Here is a 20,291-nt window from a genome sequence, read left to right on the forward strand (position 1 = left end):
TGAGGCAGATCACCTCAGCCCACAGAGAACTAGAACGCCCTTCAGGTAACAAGTTTGGCACCCTAATTTTCAGGTGAGGAAACTGAATCTGGGGATGGATTTGACCAAAGCCTCACAGAAAGCTGGCTGTAGGTACAGACCTTTTCTGTAGGATGTCTGATGAATAGCCAGTGCTCCTTGACCAAAAAGCATTTCTCCATCTGATCTATTAAGTGGCACATGACATGCCACCATTTGAACTCTGGAACTTGGAGCTGGGGTATAGAAGGTCCCCTTACAAAGGAAACATTTGCAGGAACAGAGGGTCTCTTGGGCTGCTCTCACGCCATCACCAGGTCCCCACCTGACCCTCTCTGGGCTTTCCCCCTGTCATCCCCCATGGATTTGGATTTGAGATATTTGACCCTGCGGCCATCCTTGCCCTAGTTCTGGGCGGGGGGGTCTCCATTGGGATATGAAGGGGATGGGGCTCTGATCCCGACACCAGTCACCTGGAGCTCTTTCTGCTCTTTCCCTACAACCTGGGCATGGCCCAGGGAACAGAAACTCTTCCCCTGCCCCCCTCTCTCTGCAGGTGTCCGGTTCTCTTCCTGGAATCTCCAGGACCCTGGGGATCTGACCTACCCCGCCCCCTCATCCCGCAGCTCAGGTTCTATGACTCAGTTTGTTTAGAATTCTCCACCTCTCCCCACAACCTATCCCCAACAGACTTATTTACCTTCCTTTACCTCAGTCACGGGCTGTAATTATCCCTTGCCCAGTCAGGCCTCTGCCCCAGCATGAGGCCCTCCCTGCTGGCCTGGGAGGGCCACCTGCGATCTCCTCAGTAGGAAGCAGGGGAAACTCTGGTTGCCACCTCCGGTCCCCGCCACCATATTGCACAACCCCAGGGGGCCCAGTTCACAGAGGGTGGGGGGATACGAGGTGAATAGCGTCCTGGGGTCCAGGTCACTGCCTTGCTGGGCACCCTGATGGCTGGCGATGGGAACTGGCAGAGTGGACAGCTGGCGGCAGGGAAGGGAGAGCCGTGTGTCATCTGTCCTGCCGGGAGGGACTTGCTATCCTGTCAGAGGACGGGGTGAGGGGGGGAGTGGAGATAGGAAAGGCCTCCGGAGAAAGATCTGCGCTGGGCCCGGAGGAATGCGCAGATGACCGCGTGGACGTCCATTATAGATTCACTTTCACCTGGGCTTTCCTCACGAATTATGCAGGGGCTTCCAGGGACAGGCCTCGGCCTCGTCGGCAAAGCGAGGTGGTTCTGTGGCGCTGCCGGTTCAGGGAGGAAAACAGGACCCAGGGAGGGGCAGCGGCGGTCCCGCTTGGGCCGGCAGCGGTGACGGGACGCGGAGCAGCACCCGAGCGTGCAGTGTCTCGCGCCGCGCAGCCCCTTCGTTCTCGGTTCGCTGCCCCAGGAGGCCGATCCGAGAGGCCTCCTCCCCGCGCAGCCCCTGCAGTGCCGGCGGGGCGCGAGAGACGGCGACGCGGAGCAGCGCGGCGGGGGCGGGGGCGGGGGCGGGGGCGGGGCGGGGGCCGGGGTCGCGAGCGGGGCCTGACGTCGGGGGCGGGGCCGGCGGCCGTGACGCGCGGGGGCGGGGCTGGCGCCTCCCGGCCCGGCCGGCGATTCATTCAAAAGGCGCGCAGCCTGCGCGGCCGCCTGCGCCCTCGCCGAGCCGGGCCGGGCCGCGCTGCCACCCCGGGGCCCTGCTGGAGCTGCCGCGGGCGGCCAGGTAAGCGGGCGCGCGGGGCCTCAGCCCGGGGGTGCGGACCGAGGGGCGCCCCTGTCCCCCCGCGTCTCTGAGGAAGTTGGCGGCGCGGCGGGTGCCGCGGCCCCAGCCCTTGGCCCCCCGCCCTCCCCCGCTCGCGAGGCCCCAGCCCCTGCGCCCCGGCCCGGCGTCGTCCGCGCCCCGCTCCCCGCAGCCTCGGAGCCCCCGGCCCCGGGACCTGCGCGTCCTCGGGCCGCGCCGCCGCCAGGCCCGGCCGTGCGCGATGGCGAAGCAGCGGCGGGACTTGCAGTCGGAGGAGCCGGCGGGCCCCGGAGACGCCCCCGGCCCGGCAAACTTGGGCCGAGACCCGGAACGGGTGCGGGACGGGGCGGGGCGGCTGCGGCGCGGGGTGGCCGGAGGGGGGCCTCTGAACGGTGTCAGCCCGTGACTGTGGGTGACACGGCGCGTGAGGCGGCCCAACCCGGGAGTCCGTGTGGCCGGGACACTGAGCGGGGACGCTGGGGCCAAGCGGGAGACACAGGGGCTCTGTGTGCCTCTGACAGGCCGGTGAGTGCGTGTGATTGTGTGAGAGAGACCCCAGGCCCCTGCGGGTGACCGTGACCCGCCCCAGCTTCCTGTGACACCCGGTCCCCGAGCCTGTGTGTGGCCCGGGACATGACCAGGGCAGGGCCAGAGCGGCTCCGTAATGTGAGTGACTGACAAGCCAGCCCCCAAATCACTGGAGCCATAGTGTGCTTGTTGGGTCAAGCAAGTATTGTGTGTGTGTGTGTGTGTGTGTGTGTGTCCCTTTTGAGCCTCAGGAGAATGAGTAAGAGGCCCAAGGAGGAGGGACCTCAGACACCTGCTTGTCGTGGGAGGAGGGGAGGCCAGGGGTCTTTCCAGAACTGCCCCTTCTCAGGATCTCAGTTTAGTTAGTGGAGAGGAGGACCCTGAGTGACTTGCTCTGGCGGATGGAGAGGAGGCCAAGGCTGGGTGGCATCTGGCGTGGTGATTGACACTTCTGGCAGCCGCCTTGGGGCCCTGAAGTAGCCTCAGGCTCCGCCTCCCAAACACACACACTCACACACTGAGGTCCCAGACACCCGGCAAAGCTTTGTCCCTAGTAACCTGTATTCTCACTGGGCCCATCTTCCTCTCGGACCCTGCCCCCACTGGGCCTCAGTCTCCCCTTATGCACACTGAGGTGTTGGGCTGTGAATGGCCTGTGAATCATCACTTCGGGATCCTCTATTGTTTTTGGGTCAACTGCCTTTGTTCTCCCCTCCCTCCTGGCAGAAGACTGCAGTGGGAGGTGGGGGCAGGTTGGCTGCTGGGACCGGGATGGAAGTACAGCTCCTCTGACCAAGCCCAGAATTCTGATCCATAGACCTCGACTGGTCCCAGTCTCCTTCAGTTCCCTTTCCGTGGGACTTGTTCCCAGGTGGTCGCTGATTTGGAGACCTGGAGCAGGGCCCCTTCCTCTCTGAGGCTCCCACCCCCACAAGAGGGTCTTTTGGGTTTATACAGGGTGGAATGAAAATTGGACTCTCTAGACCAGGAGGGGTGAGGGGATACCTGCTAAAGGATCTAGAGTTCTGTCCTCAGAAAATGTTGGTTGCATTCTGTGTTGGGGTGAGGATAGAGGGACAGTGCCAGGTGCTATGCTGAACACTTGATGGTGTATTCTTTCTGAATCCTCACAGTGGTTCTGAGATGTGACTGTTTTTCAGAGGAGGAAACCGAGGCTCAGAGAAGCAAAGTGATTTGCCCCAAGGTCATGCAGAGACAGGACAGTGCCAGGATTGGAATTCGGTCTTTTGCCCCCAAAACCATGTGAGATGCTTGGAGAGGGCCACCCACCTTTCTAATATCTTCAGGGCTTACCTAGGCTGCTTCTCTCAAACCTGGACTGATAAGCATGGCCTTGCCAGGGTGTCCCTTTGTGAGTTCTGAAAGTGGTGTCTATTTGCCCACATGTCTGAAACATTGCGGGTGAGTAGGTTATGTGGTCTTCCTGTTCCTCCTCCTCTTCCCTTTCCACAGGTCTCACCCCTAGCCAGAGGTCACCAGAGAGGCCTGTCTCCTGTCTTCTAGAGCCTGCAACTGGCTTTGGAAGCATCCACATAGCTACAAAGAGTGTCAGGAGTCAGCAGCACGGCCCCAGCTCCAGGGGGTGGCAAGGATAATTGAGAGTCCCAGTGACCTTCACCATACTGGAGAGGCTTTATTCCTCTATTCAGAGTTGCTCTAGGGGCATTTTCCCAAATCTACCCACACTCTGTGGTAGGGGGCAGATTGGGGGTGACCTTGAGATTATGCCCCTTCTCAGTTCCCCATTCTTCCCAGAGGCCCCTGCTAGTCCTTACCACTGCTCGCGGCTTGGCTGAGAGCTAGAGCTGGGGTCAGGGTGTCCCTTGGTCCTCTCTGGAATGACTGGAGTTGTGCTTCTTGGGGCTGATCAGAATAGTTATCTTGGTCTCCTGGGGCTGACCCTGAGTTATTTCCATCCCTAGCAAACAGGGAAATAGCTCAGGGCCCAGGGAGGGGTTGGGAGAGGAGAAGGACCAGCGTCTTATGGTCCTAGCTCTGATGGAGGCCCTCCCAGCCCTATCCCGTGCCTTGCCTGAGCTAGACCTTTCTGGGGACTGGGGCCTCCCAGGATGACAATGGTGGGGCCAGGCTGGGTTTCCATATGTGGCCCCAGTTGAGACTCATCTGATAGTTGCGGGACGGAGGCACCTGTGTCTGGCCAAGGAGCGGAGACTTTGAGGGGCAGTCAGCACTCTGCCCCTGCTCATGGGGTCAGCCTCCTTTTACAGAGAGAGAGAGAGACTGAGGTTTGAGAAGTGCTGGGATTTCCCAAGGGCTCCAGAACCCTCATATTCAGGCTCTCACCCTCCAGATGTGGTACCTACCTACCTTCTCTGCTGCTACAGGTTTCCTGTCAGCCAGGATGTGGCCTAAGGCACGAAGCAGGCCCGAGACACACCTTCACAAAATCAGGGCTCCCTCTTATCTTCCACTCTGGCCTTGATGTCCTGCCTCAGACCCCGGTACTGGCCTCTCTGCCTCAGTTTCCCATTCTTCCATGCACTGTCCAAGCATCCTCCCTAGGCAACTTCCTTTTTTGCCTACACAATATAGTCCAGACTCCTCATCCTAGTGTTGACACTTCCAAGACCTTTCGAACTTTACATTTTCAAACCCTTCTTTCCCTACCAGATGTCTCAGTTCCACTCTGCCTTTGCTTTTGGTTTCTCTTTCTAGAGCCCTCCTGGCCACTCAGAGTTTAGCGCTCCCTCACCCAGGAAGCCCTCCTAGCCCAATGTTAGTCCCTCTTCTTTTTTGTGTCCCACCTGCCCGGCAGTCCCTCCTCACCAGTTTGGCAACAGACACAGATGTGGGGCTCTTCTGGGTGCTGCATACCCAGACATTCTGGGCCAGCAAATTCCCTGCTGTGTGCCAGGCCCTGGGCTCAGATCTCAACAGTACTGACAGAGGATCTCCTTCCTTCCAGAGCTGCTCATTGGGGAAGCTGAGACTCAGGGTGGAGGGAACCAGCCCTAGCTTGAGTCACACAGTCTTGCTGCTGGAGTCTGGCACTCAAGAGCTTGCATAGCCCTGTCTCCAGGTGGAGGCAAGTATTGTCTGACAGTTCTGGCATCAGTTTCCACAAAAGGACCATGCTGGCCTGCACTGGGAGGAGGAAGTGGTGGGACTGTTCACCTGGCCTGGCTGGGTAAAGGCCAGCCTCCCTCTCTTATGGGGCGGAGAGGGGTTTTGCTGAAGATCAGCCAGCAAGGCCCATCTGGCCCCATCTCCATTCAGGATCAGGGGTTGCTTGGACCAGGTTTCTGCCAGAGCTCAGTACCCATTGTTTGCCGAGGGCCTGGGTGCCTGGGCCTGGCCCCAGTGGCGGTGGCTGGGGTGGCAACGAGGACAGGAGGAAGCCAGTACTGCATCCCTACTGTGTACCCAACCCTGGGATTAGGGCCCCCAAGGCTCTCACATCTTTAGCCTCATGTCCTGAGGGCCAGCAGTCTTCTCCAGGTACAAGTAGGGAAAGGAGGGCCCAGAGAGGGGAACGGACTTGCAAGACCCTAATGTCACTGGGATCCTAACCCGGGTCTGCCGCCTGGAAGGCCAGAGCTCTTTCCTGGGCCACCCTGGGAAAGATGAGAGCTCTATAAATAAACTTCCCATGTGGCTGTGAGTGTGTGCCCTGGCTACTTGGCAGGGAGAGCGGGATGGAGGGGCCTCTACAGCCAGTTAGAAGCAGGGTCTGACTGTGTGGGTGGAGAGAGAAGGAAGGAAGGCTCCTGGAGGGAGGGACCTAAGCTTGGATCTTGGACCACGATGGCGATGGCGATGGTGTGGTCACTGGTGAGAAGGAACAGTGAGGGGAGGGAGGGGCCTGGCCCAGCTATGTGCCCAGCTTCCTGTGTGCACGTGCATGTGCCTTCCACCCTCCAGGGAGATCACAGGTGGCTGAGGGGGCAAGAGAGGGGAGGGTCCACTCAGGGAAGCTGGGAAGGCTTCCTGCAGGGGGAGGTGGCATCTGGGCTGAAGCGTGATTGTAAGAAGAGCCACTGTTCTCTAAACTCTAGATCCTCCAGTCAAGAGGTCAGCTGAATAAGCACAACTATCCCAAATTACAGAGGAGGAAACTGAGGCTTGGAGCTGTGAGGCTGGGTCCTGACTGCTCAGCATCCCTCCACCTTCCGGACCGTGGCTTCAGCTGGCATGGGAGAAGGTGGACACAGGCCTGTAGAGCAGCTGGGAAATGGGCAGCCAGGGGCCATCCTAGGAGGCCGAGGCTTCTCTACTCAGGCTGCTGGGACTGATGTTGGGTTCCCCAAAGCACCCTTGCTTACTCAAAGCTGCTGGATGACCTTGGCTGGATGCTGCTTAATTCTGAGCTTGGCTCTTCCTCTGGCCCTTGTGGGCTGTGGTGAGAACTAATTGGAGAGGTTGTCAGGCCAGGCCCTGGTCCGCACTGTTTATAGTGGCTCCACTTATCCCCTCAGCATCTCTGAAGGCAGGGGCCAGAGCCCTTGTTTGCAGAGGAGAACCCGGAAGCTCAGGGAGGGTGAGTAACTTGCCCAAGGTTACAGAGCTAAGTGAGAGCCAGAGCTTAAACCTAGGAGTGACTGCTCGGGAGCCCAGCCTCCCGCCTGTGCTGAGCCCAGCCCTCGGTCACCATTGGTTAGGGCCTGGCCTGGGATTGCTGGGGAGAGGGGTCTCTTCCCCCGGCACCCCAAGTCTAGAGGACAGGGCAGCCTGGGCCTGTGAGTCTCTTGGAAGCCTCGCCCAGTGGGGGTGATGGGGTAGGGCTTGTGCAACGTGGACTCTGGGCTGACCTGACATGTTGGCGAGTGGTACCAGCTGTGCCTCTGGGATCTGAGGCAAAGGTGGCTTCTCGGAGGAAGACATAGCAGTAGCATGAGTGGGTGGGCAGTGGGGTGTCCTCCAGCCCTCCCCGGCTCCCTGCAGGAAGCCAGGGTGCTGAGCAGTTGGCTGTGGGGCCAGAGCAGGGCCTGCAGAAGCAGCAGGAATGCCAGGCCTGGTGTGGCAAGGACATGGGTTGCCTGTCGTCTGCCCCCCGCTCCTGGGTGGGTAAACCTTGTCTCCTTTGAGACTGAGTTGTTATAGGGTACTGCTTAGCCTCTCTGAGCCTCAGTTTCCTCATTTGTGAAACCTGGGACCCTATCTTTGAGGCCTGGAATGGGAATGAGCATGCAGTAAGTGCTTAGTGAGGGGATTTGGGGAGCCCCAGCTCTGCCCCAGAGACGACTGTGTGGTTTGGTGCCCCCCTCCACCCCCACCTGCCCCAGACTCAGATCAGGGAAGGGGCAGGGTTTGCATCCCTACCACACCAGACTGGGAGGAGCTGGATGGGCCCAGTCTGGCCACCTCAGCTTTTTCTTAGCCTCAAGGGCCAATTAGCTCCCTCAGCCCCACCTGCCCACCTCACCTCCCTGAGCTTCTAAAAGCGCAGGCCCTGTGGCAGCCTGGGGGTGGAGGGGGAGAACCCAGTGGGGCCAGGGAACTGCCACTGTCTGGTGGCCCTGCTGCAGGATTTGGGGTGCACGTGCATGGAGTCCTTACCCAAGGGGTGTGGCCTGGGAGACCATGGCTGCCCAAGGCCTTGGTGGGAATGGGGGTGCCCTTCTCACCGAATGGCCCTGAGATAGTCTCCCTACATCTCTGCCTGTCAGCATCCTGAGGAGCTGGCCTCCACCCTGTCCACCCTGGGACCACCTCTTCCCAGCCTTCCCTGGGCTTCCTGCCTCTCACAGGTGCCAGGGCCTTTTCCTGCAGGAGCTGGCACAGACTAAGGCAGTATGCAAATGACTATGGATGCAGGGAAACCCCGGAGGCCCCAGAAGCCCCTGGGAATGGGGGCAGCACCTCCTTCCCTGGGGCTCACCTGGGTGCTTTGTAAATAGCCTCTTAGTGAGCCGCTTCTGGGTGCCACTAGCTCCCTAGCCTCTGCTGGCAAGTTGACCACACTTAGAGAACATCTGCTAGATGCTGGGCCCTAGGCTAGGCGCAGGGTAAGTGGGGTGCGCGTGAGGTGGACAGCAAAATCAGACCTGGGCTCTGGCCCTGCATCACCACTCACTGGCTGTGTGACCCATACCAGTGATCGCCTGTGGCCTCAGTTTACCTGGGTGTAAAACAGGGATGCACATCTCTTCTGTGAGGAGTGGAGCAACCAGACAGACTGACCCCAAGGGAATGAGGGTCAGTTGCCTTCCCTGTGAGGGTGGAGGATGGAAGAGAGGCATGCTTGGCTGCTCTCCCCGCCGCCCACTGTGGACATTGTCCTACTTCAGCCCCAGTTGCCAGGGAACCACTGGGTTGCTTGCTAACCTGGATTTCTCTATTGATGGGCGGCCTTTGTCTTTCTGTCTCGGCCACTGCCAAGGAAGGCCTGTGTCCAGATGTGTTCCTAGGCAACTCCAGCCTCTGGAGGCTGCAGGGGGTGTCCACAGGCCCTAGGGCCCCTGGCTGGGAAACAGAAATACCTGCCTCCCAACCCCTGATCCACGTGAAGACTCGCATCCCACCTCTGTCTCCCCAGTCCTGCCTCCTTGGCAGGCAGCCCGGGGAGCCCTCTGAGAGGCAAGTTGTTCCATACCCCCCCCAACCCTTCAAGTCTCCCAGAGGCCCTGAGGGCAGTGTAGGCTTCTCAGTTTGCATCCAAGTCTTGGTGTGACCTGGACTCCCACCACCTATCCTTCCAGACCTCTCTCCCCTCTTACACCCTCCTACCTCCCAGACCTTCACCTCGGCTAATCCAGCACCTCCTGTGTACCAGGCTCTGGGCCAAGCACTATGTGTAAATATAGAAGAATTTTTTATACCTCACACCTGCCTGTCAAGTGTGTGCCATTCCCTGCTCCATGATTTACACATGGGGAGACTGAGGCACGGTGAATGCTGATTGAGGGATTATTCTGTACTGGGCTCCATGCTGAGTATTTAAGGTGAATTTTCTTGGCCTCACAGCAGCCTTCTGTCTTGGTGGGAGAGGGAGTGTCCACAGTCACGGAGCCAGAGGAGAGCAGAGCCAGGCAGGATGGTTCTCCCCCAGGTTAGCTCAGATCCAGTTTCAATGCCCCCCCCCCCCCAGCCTCTGGGTCCTCCCAGCCTTGGCGGAAGCTATGCACTCTGCTGATCCCTGCTCTCCCCACCACATCTCCCCCTACCTTGCCCCCCACCCCCCGTGGGTCCCCCAGCTATCCCCAGTTCGATATATACCTACTCCTTACCCAGGGCCAGGCTGTGTGCTGAGTACTGGGCATGCGGGGTAGGGGAGAAGGTTGGGGGGGGGAGGGGGGGAGGGCCGGGTAAACAGGATGGTTAAATGAAATGCAGGATGATGAACACAGGAGGGGGCTTCCAGGAGGATATGGCTCTGAGCTGAGCTCTGAAGGAAGAGTAGGTGTTGGCCAGGTGATGGGAAGGGTTTATGGGTGGAGGAAGCAGCAGGTTCCAGTGCCTTGGTGAGGGAGGCAGAGTGGTAGGGAGAGGGCCAGGGGCCAGGTCCCAGTGTGAGGGTCCTCAGGCTGCAGTTGGGGCTGAACTGGGGGCCAGGGGCGAGGCGTGGTGAGTGACCTCTGGGAGGTGGGCGATCTCTGGGAGGTCAGGCCCAGTGAGGTTGGAGGTGAGCATGGAGAGGAGGGCCCCAGCCTGGGGCCCACAGTTCTGGGAAAGGGGAAGTTGCAGGGCTGGGGAGTGTCACAGCTTCCTCTTTCTCTGAGGCCTGGGGGCTGTGCCTCCCTGGGGCTCCACTGCCCAGTGGTTGGTCCTGGCTTTGCTAGTTGGTTTTCTTCCAGGGAATTTCTGGTTCTAATTGTTTGGGCATTTTTGGAGGTGGGGGTGGACTGCCTGTGAGGAAGCCCGCCCCCCACCCCAGCCTGTTCTGTGGTGGCCCCTGCTCCAGACACTGCGGGGGTGGGGGTTGCGGTGAGTGAGACAGACACCCTGCCTTTGCTGCTGTCGAGGTGGGGGTGGGGTAGGGAGCAGAGCCAAACAAGTAAGCAAACACATACTTAATTACAAACCTGGGCCAGAGGTGCTGGGGGGAAGAAGGGAGTGAAGGGGTGGAAATCACCCGACCCAGGGCCAGTGTTAGGCTTATTACCTCATTTCACCTTCCCCACAGCCTTGTCTTGGAAGAGCAGTATCCCCATCTTGCAGATGAGGACACTGAGACCCTGCAAGGTGAAGCAGGGCCTCAAGTCCCACAGGGAGTGGGTGGCAGGGGGAACCGGATAGGCCCAGGCCGGGAGACTATGGGAGGAGTGGCCTCTAGGCCAACTTCCTCCTCTGCCCCAGGGGGCTTTTGGAGGCCTGGAGAGGAGGCCCCCTGCTGTGAGTCTTGGCCGCCTTCCTGAGGCCCCCTGGAGGCTCTGAAAGGTCACGCACTACCTGGCCTTAGGACTGAGCAGAGGGGTGGGGTTAGAGACTTCCCGGACACCCCCCAGCCAGGGGGCTTTGATCTGAATTTGGTTTTCAGTCAAGATTCCAGGCTTCTAGGCTTGGATGCTGGAGGCCTTGTGGGGAAGGGGGTGCAGAGAGGGAGGTCAGAGCAGCAGGTGTATGCATGGAGGGGGTTCTGGGTGGCTGACATGGGCTGCCTGACTGGACAGTCCATTGGGGGGCTCGGTCTAGCTGAGTTGGGGCTGGGGGAGCGGCTGTCAGCAGAGATTCCGGCGGCCAGACTGGAGTAAGTACCAGTTTGGGATAATTAGAAGGCACGTAATTAGAAGGCGTCAGGGCGCGAGGCGGCGAGTGTCTGAATGTGCCTGAGTGGGCCCTTGCTGGCTTTGAGTCTGGGCCTTCAGACCCCCATTTTCCTCCTGGAAGTCTCGAGATCGCAGTTCCCCATTTACCTGGAGGTAAGCAGCTGTACAGCCCTTCCCTGTGGGTTTGGGTCACCCTGTAGGTGCCAGTTGGGCCCGAGGTGGCCCTGGGGCCCTCTCTTCTGTGGCTGTTGTGCCTCTGTTCACTCCTACCCCAGCCCCTGTAGGGCCAGCCTGAAGTCTGGGGGCTTATGGTCAAGTCTGTGGGTTAGATCCTATGAAGAAGCGTCTTCATGGGGAGAAGGGCTTGAATGGGAGCTGCCTGGGTAAGGGAAAGGACCTTTTGGTCCAGGAACTAGAAAGAAAGACTTGTGACCAAGTTAGAGGAGGGGGCGGGTCGGGGGATGGGTCTGGGTATGCAGCCTGTTGGGAGCTGACTGCCTTTCTGCTGTGGCCCGACCTTCTCCTGTCCCACATTTTCCCTTAGCTGGCCTTGGGCCGAGAGCCGCTGCCAGTGACCTGGAGAGTCCCGGGGTGTTGTGCCCGCAGCCCGCCCCCCGCCCTGTGGTGTAATTCAAACCCTTGGCTGATGCCACCATGGTCTGTGTATGGGGATCAGTTTCCTCCGGCTCCTTTTCCAGGTGGGAAGGCCAGGACACCTGTAGGCCTGAGGGGCTCTCGTGTGGCTGTGCTTCTCCCACCGGGCTTGGCGTCGGGCGGCATGGGGCTGGGCTCCAATTGGGGAGCCCCTTGATCTGCAGAGGCCTTGAGCCAGTGGCTTGGCTGCTTTTTGGGAGTCAGAAGCTGTATGGCCTGTGGCTGAGGCCTGACAGATCCAGCTCCCTTCACCCTCCTGGGCCTGAAGGCAGGCCCCCCGGAAACATGAGACAGGACTCCTTTGTTTTGCCACAGCCCCTTTTGTTGTCTAAACCGAATCTTCCTTCCTGCTCTTCTCACCTGCCCACTGGGTGGAGGCTTTTCTCCAGAGGACACCATACTCCGAACCTGGGTGCTTTACCGTAGGCCAGTGGCCTTCCCACTCCGCACCCTCACCCTGCCTTATTGGTTGTTGGCACTTGCCCCCACCTGGCAGGGCAACAGTCCCTGTTCATCTGCTGGTCACTGGTCAGCAGGGATGTGAGCTCCCCGAGGACAGGGACAGTGTCTGTCTTAGGCTGTTTCCTGTGCTAAGGGCAGTGCCTGGCACACAGCAGTAGGTGACCAAGAGAGGACAGAAGGCCGAATGCTGGCTGCTGTGACAGCAGGAGGTCTGCTCCCGCCCCAGAGATGCACTCAGACCCATCCCAGTGTTGGGCACATCCTTCCACATCCTTTGGTGGAGAAGACCTCTGGGTGGGGGGTGGGACACGTAGGGAGACTAGGACTGTGATGGTGGGGGTGTCTCCCTACCCAGGGAGACCTACAGGAGTTTTGGGCTCAGCTTTGGGGAAAGGGAAATGTAGAGAGGTTTCTGGAAAGAGGTGACTTCATGTTGGTGTTTGATGGCTGAAGGAAAGGACATGGCAGACATGGCAAGAGTGAAGGCAGGAAAGCAGGGAAAACCAAGACCCACCAGGAAGTCCAGGTGATGGGAGCCTGGGAGCTAGAGATGAGGTGCAGTCTGGGCGTGAGGGGATTGCACACCCTCGCAGCTCCCCCCCCCCGCCCCCCACCCCCAGGACTGCTGATGCGGGCTTCCTTCCTCCCAGAGCACCTGCCTATTTATGGAAGGGGAAGGAAGCCATTGCTCCTCAGGGAAGCCCCCCAAGCCTGGCAGAGTACTCTATCCCCCTCCTCTGCTGCTCTGGGAGGCCAGCCCCACATAGTGCATCCTTGGCCGCCTTCCTAGGACAGGGCAGGCGGGCAAGGCAAGCTCTACTCAGGTTTGTGGGGGAAGAGGGGCCGGACTACCCCAGGTTTGCCCGCCCAACACCACCTTGCAAATTCCCTGGGTCTTGTCCTGGAAGCTGCCCCGGGAGGGGAGGAGAGCAGCTGCCTGCCTGTCCTCACGTCCTGCTGAGCCTCACATCCTCCTCTCCTAGGCTGGTGACTCCCTGGGCCCAAGGATGAAGCTGAGCTGGCCACACTGGCCCCTGTCCTGCCTTTTTGTGGTGAGTTGGGGATGGGATCTAGGAGTACAGAGCCCTGTGCCCCAGCCCTCTGTGCTCAGGGACACCATGCCAGGAACCTTGCCAGGGCTGGTGACACGGCTCTTCCTCTGCAGGAAGCACCTGCTGGCCTATGCAGCTCTGGGTGCAGGTCTCCCAGTGCTTGGCAGGCTGGAGCCAGGTCTGGGGTCTGCAGAGGGCCCCAGAGCCTCCTGTGTGATACTCCCTCTGCCCTCCAGGGCAGCTGGCTCTGCTCCCTGCCTGCTCTCCCAAGCTGGGCCCAAGTTGGAAGACAGGTTGTGGGACAGATCTCCCCACGGCAGGAGAGATTCAGGGCAGGTAGTTCAGGCCTGGGATGGGGAGCAGAGGGAGCTCTCAGTGGAGTGTGCTGGGTGCTACATCCTGAGATCCCTTTCCTGGGGATGCATCCTGGCCTGTGTGGGTGTGCGAGTGTGAACGGTTGGCTTTGTGTGGAGAGGTCACTGAGGATGTGGTCCCAAATACTCCTCTGAGGGCCCAGAATAGGAAGCACTGGCTCCAGACTTGGCCCCAGGGATGATGGGGCGCGGGGTGGCGGCAGGCGGACGGAAGGCAGACGGAACTTGAGAGAAGAGGAATTCGGAAGCCCTTCCTCCTTATCCTGGTTAGCTGGAATGGGTGTGACTCGGGGACCTGAGGGCTTGAGATCCTGATCTGGCTCTGTCTGGGGTTTTCCAGCACTTTCCAGAAGCAGATACGGTTACGCAGGCATGGGACAGGCAGGTTTTACTCACAGCATAAGGGATTGAGATTAGAGTGTCCCTGATACCTGGGGGCTGGTCCCGAGTGGTCAGTGGTCCCCACTCCTAGGGGCATTAGGAAGTGGGTGGTGGACAGATGGCCCCAGAGATGCCACATCCCAGCATTTTCTGCACTCTCAGTGTGTCCTGCCTGCTGTTCTTCCAGCTGCTGTCTTGGCCTCTGGCCACTCCGATATCAACGACCCCCTGGCAGTGCCCACCTGGGGAGGAGCCCAGCCTGGTGAGCTTGCCTTGCCCACCTGCCCTGTCCTAGGAAGACTGTTGAGGCCAGGGGCGGGTTTCCCAGGCCTGGCTTCCCGGGGACCTGAGGCCTGGTTCCTGGCTTTGTTCTTACCCTTTCCCTCCCACAGGACCTGGGGCAGGGCACACTATGCCGATCCTGTCCCCCTGGCACTTTCTCTGCTTCGTGGGGCCCTGGTCCATGCCAGCCCCATTCCCGCTGCAGCCCTCGAGGGAGGTTGGAGGCCCAGCCAGGCACAGCGACTCAAGACACGCTATGTGGAGACTGCCAGCCCGGGTGAGCCATGGGGGGGCTGTGAGGGCTCACGGCTAGGTGACCAAGACTTGGAGTCCTAGGGTCCCAGCCTCACCCCCTCCCTGAGCAGGCCTCAGTCTTCCCATCTGTAAAATGGGGTGGGTCAGGCTCAGTGAGTATGCCTGGCAGGAGCCTTTCTTAAGGATAGTTTTTGGGCCTCAGTGATGTTTTCTCTCTCTGTAGGTGGTTTGCTGCTTCAGATGTCACCCATGTCCCCTGTCAGCTGTGCCCCTGGACACCTCTGGGTATTCGCAGCTGTTATGGTGAGTGGCAGATGGGGCTAGGACTGGTCCATCTGGGACAATAGGGCCCTCAATCCTGAGCCTGGGGAACGGTGTGCAGCCAGAGGGTGTCCGGCAGGATGTGTTCGGTTGTTCTGCTGGCAGCGTGTCTGCGCACCGTATTTCCGAGTGGCAGACACCATCCAGCAGGCGGCAGTCACAGCTCGGGGCATGGGGTGGGGGGTAGTTCGGGGTGCTGAGGAGCTAACATCCTGTTTCCTGTCCTTTTCCCCTCTCACACACACCTCTCACCTGTTGTCACTTTCTGAGGCAACTAACTCATGGACCTAGCCACGGGGAGGCGGCATCCGGTATTCGTGTGCCCAGATCTCATGCTGTCTGTTCACCCCAGAATGAGGGGTGGACCAGGGGGCTGGGGGTCTAGCTGCCCTGAGGTGTGGGGCGGCCTTGCTCAGGCTGATAAGATGGCCAAAACCACGTGGTGCCGGTGAGGTGTGGCCTTTGCTTCCCCAGCACGATGGAGAGTGGCCGTAGATGGCTCTGGACACGTTCGTGCCCCCCCCCCCCCCACTTTAACTCGGGCCCTGGGCCTCTCTGCCTCTGTCTTTCCTCCGTGCCTCCATCCTGTGGTGCTCAGAGCGGGGACGGCGGGCTCGACGTGGTGTGGAGGTAGCAGCTGGGACCACCGGCACTGGGGACACTCAGCAGCCTGGGAATGGTACCCGGGCGGGAGGCCCCGAAGAGACCGCTGCCCAGTATGCGGTTATTGCCATCGTGCCTGTCTTCTGCCTCATGGGGCTGCTGGGCATCCTGGTGTGTAACCTGCTCAAGCGGAAGGGCTACCACTGCACGGCCCACAAGGAGGTTGGGCCCGGCCCTGGAGGTGGAGGCAGCGGTGAGGCCCGGCCTGAGGTCTGAGTGGGGGAGGCCAGGGGGCACGGACTGGCCCAGGCCGGCTCTGCTGGGGGGCTGTGCGAGGGAACCTGTTGGCCTAGAGGGTCTAACTGGAAGGGACCTGCAGAGGCTAACCAGGAGGGCTTCCTGGAGGTGCTGCTTGTGGGCTGTAGTGATCAAGTGGAAGGAAAGGTGAAGAGGCCTGAGGTGACGACAGGGGCAGAGCAGAGGACAAGTGGCTTCAGTAGGATTCTCTCCTGGGTGAGGCCCTGCCCAGCTGTCAGGGTCTGGACTCCTTAGGGGCTGTGGTTTCGTGTATGTGGTTCAAGGGTTGGACTGCCTTCTGGGAACTCAAGCTGACCTCTGACCTGAGCCACTGGCAGGGCATTTGTCCTTAGTGGGCACCACAAGGAGCTCAGGTTTCAGCTCCAAGCTGTGGTTTGAGTTAGGAGTCCTGGAACCAGAGGGAGAGATATGTTCCTCTTGCCCCTACCCCAGGGCCCTTGGCCCCTTACCTCTTCCCCCACCCAGCTGTCCCCTGAAGGGCCAGTAGGGCAGGGGTCCCCGAAACAGATACACTGCCCACGGAGCCTTGTGGCCAAGTCAGGATTGAAATGGTGCTTCTGGTACCTTTGCCCTAGGCTGTCCGGGGCCCTGCCTGGCTCCTGACACTGCAGTCTATGGCGGGCAGGAAGATGGCAGCTCAGGCCCTCTTGCCTGGGACTGCACGTGTTTTCCTAGCCTAGGGCTTCCTCTAACTGCTGGCTGCTGCCTGGGTGCAAGTCCTAAGAGCTGTCTGCTGCTGGCCTAGGATTGGTCCCATGGCTCATTCTCGTTCTCTTGGGGTTTGGGCCCTAAGGGTCCTGCTAAGCGTACAGGGTGGTGTGAAGGGAAGTGGATCAGCCTGGAATGGCAGTGTGCCAGAGATTTGTGCAGGGGTCTGGGCAGAAAGCCCACAGCTCCCTGAAGCTGGGGAGGGGAGACATCAGGCCCCAGAAAGGCTACCCCGCCCCAGGAAGCGGTGATAATGAGCTTCCAGAGCTGAGGCCTGGAGGGCCGCTGGTGCATAAAACCCCCAGGCCTGTAGCACAGCTTATAGGAAGGTCTGGGGTGCCCTCTGCTGCCACATCTTGGTATAGCTGTCAAGCCCAGACTCCCCCCCCCCCCCCCCCAAACCCCAGGATCACACAGTTCTTGCGTTTTTCCACAGGGATCAATCCTGCCTACCGGGCTGAGGATGCCAACGAGGACACTATTGGGGTCCTGGTACGCCTGATCACGGAGAAGAAAGGTGAGAGGAAGCTCTGATCCTGTCGCCAGGCCCAGGAGAGGACCTGTCTCCTCCCAGAAGCTGAGGCAGCAGTGGGGGGTCAGAGTCCCACTGTGCCCCGCCCCTCCCTTTCGGGATGCCCCAGGCCAGCCTCTGGTGCTCCCTGGCCAGCGGCTGAGGGCGCGCCCCTTTTTTTCTTGTTCCTGCCTGATGAGAGGTGGAGGAAGAGGCGCTCTGTCGGCTGGGGTGGGGGTGGAGCGCGTGGGGAGTGCCCCTCCTGGCCGAGAGCGGCTTCTGACTGCAGCTGCCCACAGAGAATGCGGCGGCCCTGGAGGAGCTGCTGAAGGAGTATCACAGCAAACAGCTGGTGCAGACCAGCCACAGGCCTGTGCCCAGGTGAGTGGGCAGGTGCCCCAAACCCGTATGTAATCAGCCTGCTTCCTTGGGGAGTTCCCACTGGCTGTGTTCCTTTCATGGTACCCTGGTTCCCCTTCCTACCTCCTGGGACCCCCTGGCACTGGCCTGCCCTGGTGACTGCTCCCCCCTGTGCCCTCTGCAGGCTGCCGCCGGGTACTCCCAGCATGCCACACATCTGCCCGCATCGCCACCACCTCCACACCGTGCAGGGCCTGGCCTCACTCTCTGGCCCCTGCTGCTCCCGTTGTAGCCAGAAGAAGTGGCCCGAGGTGCTGCTGTCCCCTGAGGCCGCAGCTGCCACTACCCCCACTCCCAGAGTCCTGCCCAACCCGGCCAGGGCTCCCAAGGCTGGGGCCAAGGCAGGACGCCAGGGCGAGATCACCATCTTGTCTGTGGGCAGGTGAGGTGGGCACAAACACAGGAGGGTCAGGGAGAGACCTTATACCCAGGGTGGGGGTATAAGGGACTCTATTTGAGCCCTGAACATTGTGTTCAGTGAGGGCCCCTCTCTGGCCTCAGTAGGCCTCTGGGCAGAAGAGGGGTGGGGAAACCAGGGAGAAGTCTGGTCTTCCCAGCTCTGCTATGTCTCACATGAGCCCTTAGGCCCCGGGGCAGGGTCCTAGCCTCCAGCCATCCCACTGTGGGCCCCTCAAGCCAAAGGACTGTTTACCTACAACCTAGGATGGGGGGGCTTGGGGGCTTATCTGTGGGTAGGAGGGTATAGGAAGGGCTCAGGCTCTGATCCATGAACTTGGTGTGGGACCCTAGCAGCCACTGCCCTTTCTATACCCAGGGTTTCCTCTTTAATGAACCCAGAGGGGGCGGGTTACGGCACCACCACTCCTCACAGGTTCCGAGTGGCCCGAATTCCGGAGCAACGGTCGAGTTCAGCAGCCTCTGAGTTGAAGACTATCACGGAGGCTGGACCCTCAGGGGGTGATCTCCCAGATTCCCCACAACCCGGTCTCCCCACTGAGCAGCGGGCACTGCTGGGAAGTGGTGGAAGCCATACTAAGTGGCTGAAGCCCCCAGCAGAGAACAAGGCTGAGGTGAGGGCCAGAAGGGGAGAGTGTCCGTTGGCACCTGGGCCAACCCTGACTTGCGTGGGGCAGGGGCCACTTTCCTGGAGCCCAGAAGCCCCCTGACTCGGATCTAACCCCTTACTCCCGTCTCCCAGGAGAACCGCTATGTGGTCCGGCTAAGTGAGAGCAACCTGGTTATCTGATGGTCGGCCTCATCTGAGGACGCTGCAGCCCTGCCCTGGGAGGTTCCGAAGGCTTCCTGGAGGAGGTAGAACTGCAGCCCAGCCTGTGAGGATCAAGAAGCAATGGTCCAGCAGACAGAACAGCAAAGGCCAAGGCCTGGCGGTGGGAGCGCCCACCCCTGTGAAGAGGCAGGCCAGCCGGCAGGTGCTGTGTGCAGGAGCAGGTTCAGAGCCCCTCCCTTGCCCCCGCCCCTACGCCCCTGCAGGATCCTCTGTACCACCAGGTCACTAGGCCTTGGCCGTGGGAAGGGGTCCTCTGCCTGGCACCCCTGGCCCCATACCTTGGTAGTTAACTGCCCCTGCCTCTGTACAGGGCCCTAGCATGGATCTCTCCCTCCTCTTCTGGCGGACCCTGTAAAGGGAAGGGGCAAAAAAAAGCCACGGGCTGGACACTGGGTTCCCTGGTTCTAATCGTGGGCAAACCCCTGGCCATCACCTGGTTATAGTTGTTCTGACCAGGAAGTGGGGAGAGAAAGATCTCTCCAGTCCCAAGGCTTCTCCAGTCCGTGCAGGCTCTGGCCTGGGTCTTGTGCAGAGAGAGCTGGAGTCTTTGCCACCCCTTCCATTAGTAGCTTTATATGGCCCCATTTTTGCGGCTTCCAGGGCCTGTGCCTTCACGCCCCCCCATGGGGCTGCCTGTCTCTGGCTCTGCCTACAGAAGGGGCTTAATGCATGTATCTGCTGCCCCTTCCCCCACTATTTTTATTGAAATTGGAACAACAGTCTTGACCTGGGCAGGGCTTTGATACAGGGTGCCAGCCTGCATAGCCACCCCAAGATCTCAGGAGCTATCAGGGAGAGGCATGTGTGGGGCTGGAGAGGCACCTCTGGCCTCCGTGGTTTCTGTGTCCCTGTGGGGTTGGTGTGTCTGTCCCCAGCCTGGGCAGTGCAGGCAACTGCCCAGCTCAGTTCCTATGTCCACTCTAGCTCAGCAACCTGGTTATTTATGTGGGGCCGTGCAGGCATGGGGCCCACTGCCATCCCCATTTCTCTTATTTATTGAAAATTTGCTGTTGTCCTGTCCTGTCTACATTCTCATCCATTTATTGGATAATAAAAGGTGGGAAAGTGGTGTCATGAGGAGCTTCTTTCCCTGTGCCTCTTCCCAGGTCACCCGTCCATTCACCAAATATCTGTGTGTCGGGTACCATGTGTGGGACAGGCCATCCCTCCCCTTGCAGTGCCAGCTCTGTGGTGGGTGGGCATGGGGCAGCATGTGAGGTGGGGCTGGAGGAGGTCCCTCACCTCGCTGGGTTCTCACTGAAGCTCCTAGAAGCAGTGCTGTCCAATGGATAGTACACACCACATATGTAATTTCAAATTTTCTAATAGCCACGTTTTAAAAAGTAAAACATGAAAGTTATCATTAATGTATTTGTCAATATATCTAAAATATTTTCATTTTAATATAAAGTCAGTATAAAAAATTATGAATGAGCCATTAACTTTTTGCTTTGAAATCTAGTACTTTATAAAGCACATCTTAATAATGAACTAGCATATTGAAGGGCTCCATAGCCACATATGGCCAGTGGCTCCTGTCTTGGACAGCACAGCTCTAGAGGACGTGGAAGCATGGTCCCCAGACAGGGAACAGCATGTGCAGAGGCCCAGGGAACTACAAGAAACTGGAGAAGCTGGTAGTCAGAGGTGACACGTGTGGAGAGCAGAGTGGGAGTGGGCAACAGAAGGTAGCCACAGGTGCTCTTGGTCACCCTGTTTTCATGTCAGTGATGCATAAAAA

The 20,291-nt window shown here is 59.7% G+C and overlaps 1 protein-coding gene across 14 annotated transcripts; it reads left to right on the forward strand.

The window, feature by feature from the left end:
• Window positions 1-1,581: 1,581 nt before the first annotated feature.
• RELT (RELT TNF receptor) lies at window positions 1,582-19,619 on the forward strand. Of its 14 annotated transcripts, none has more exons than XM_072727365.1 (13): window positions 1,582-1,727; window positions 5,221-5,340; window positions 6,311-6,792; window positions 13,060-13,128; window positions 14,071-14,145; window positions 14,276-14,442; window positions 14,644-14,723; window positions 15,340-15,597; window positions 16,807-16,887; window positions 17,181-17,262; window positions 17,426-17,683; window positions 18,134-18,332; window positions 18,461-19,619. In XM_072727365.1, exons 4-13 carry the CDS (start codon window positions 13,084-13,086, stop codon window positions 18,506-18,508), a joined length of 1,293 nt encoding a protein of 430 aa, XP_072583466.1. In that variant the 5' UTR covers window positions 1,582-1,727; window positions 5,221-5,340; window positions 6,311-6,792; window positions 13,060-13,083; the 3' UTR covers window positions 18,509-19,619. The 14 variants fall into 14 exon arrangements, with proteins under 14 accessions (XP_072583466.1, XP_072583463.1, XP_072583464.1 ...); XM_072727366.1 differs by having other exon boundaries at window positions 1,600-1,727; window positions 6,311-6,456; XM_072727362.1 differs by lacking the exons at window positions 5,221-5,340; window positions 6,311-6,792 and having other exon boundaries at window positions 1,592-1,727; window positions 18,077-18,332.
• Window positions 19,620-20,291: the final 672 nt, after the last annotated feature.

The sequence above is a fragment of the Vulpes vulpes genome, chromosome 11, assembly GCF_048418805.1.
Source record: "Vulpes vulpes isolate BD-2025 chromosome 11, VulVul3, whole genome shotgun sequence".
In the NCBI taxonomy this organism is placed as follows: Eukaryota; Metazoa; Chordata; class Mammalia; order Carnivora; family Canidae; genus Vulpes; species Vulpes vulpes.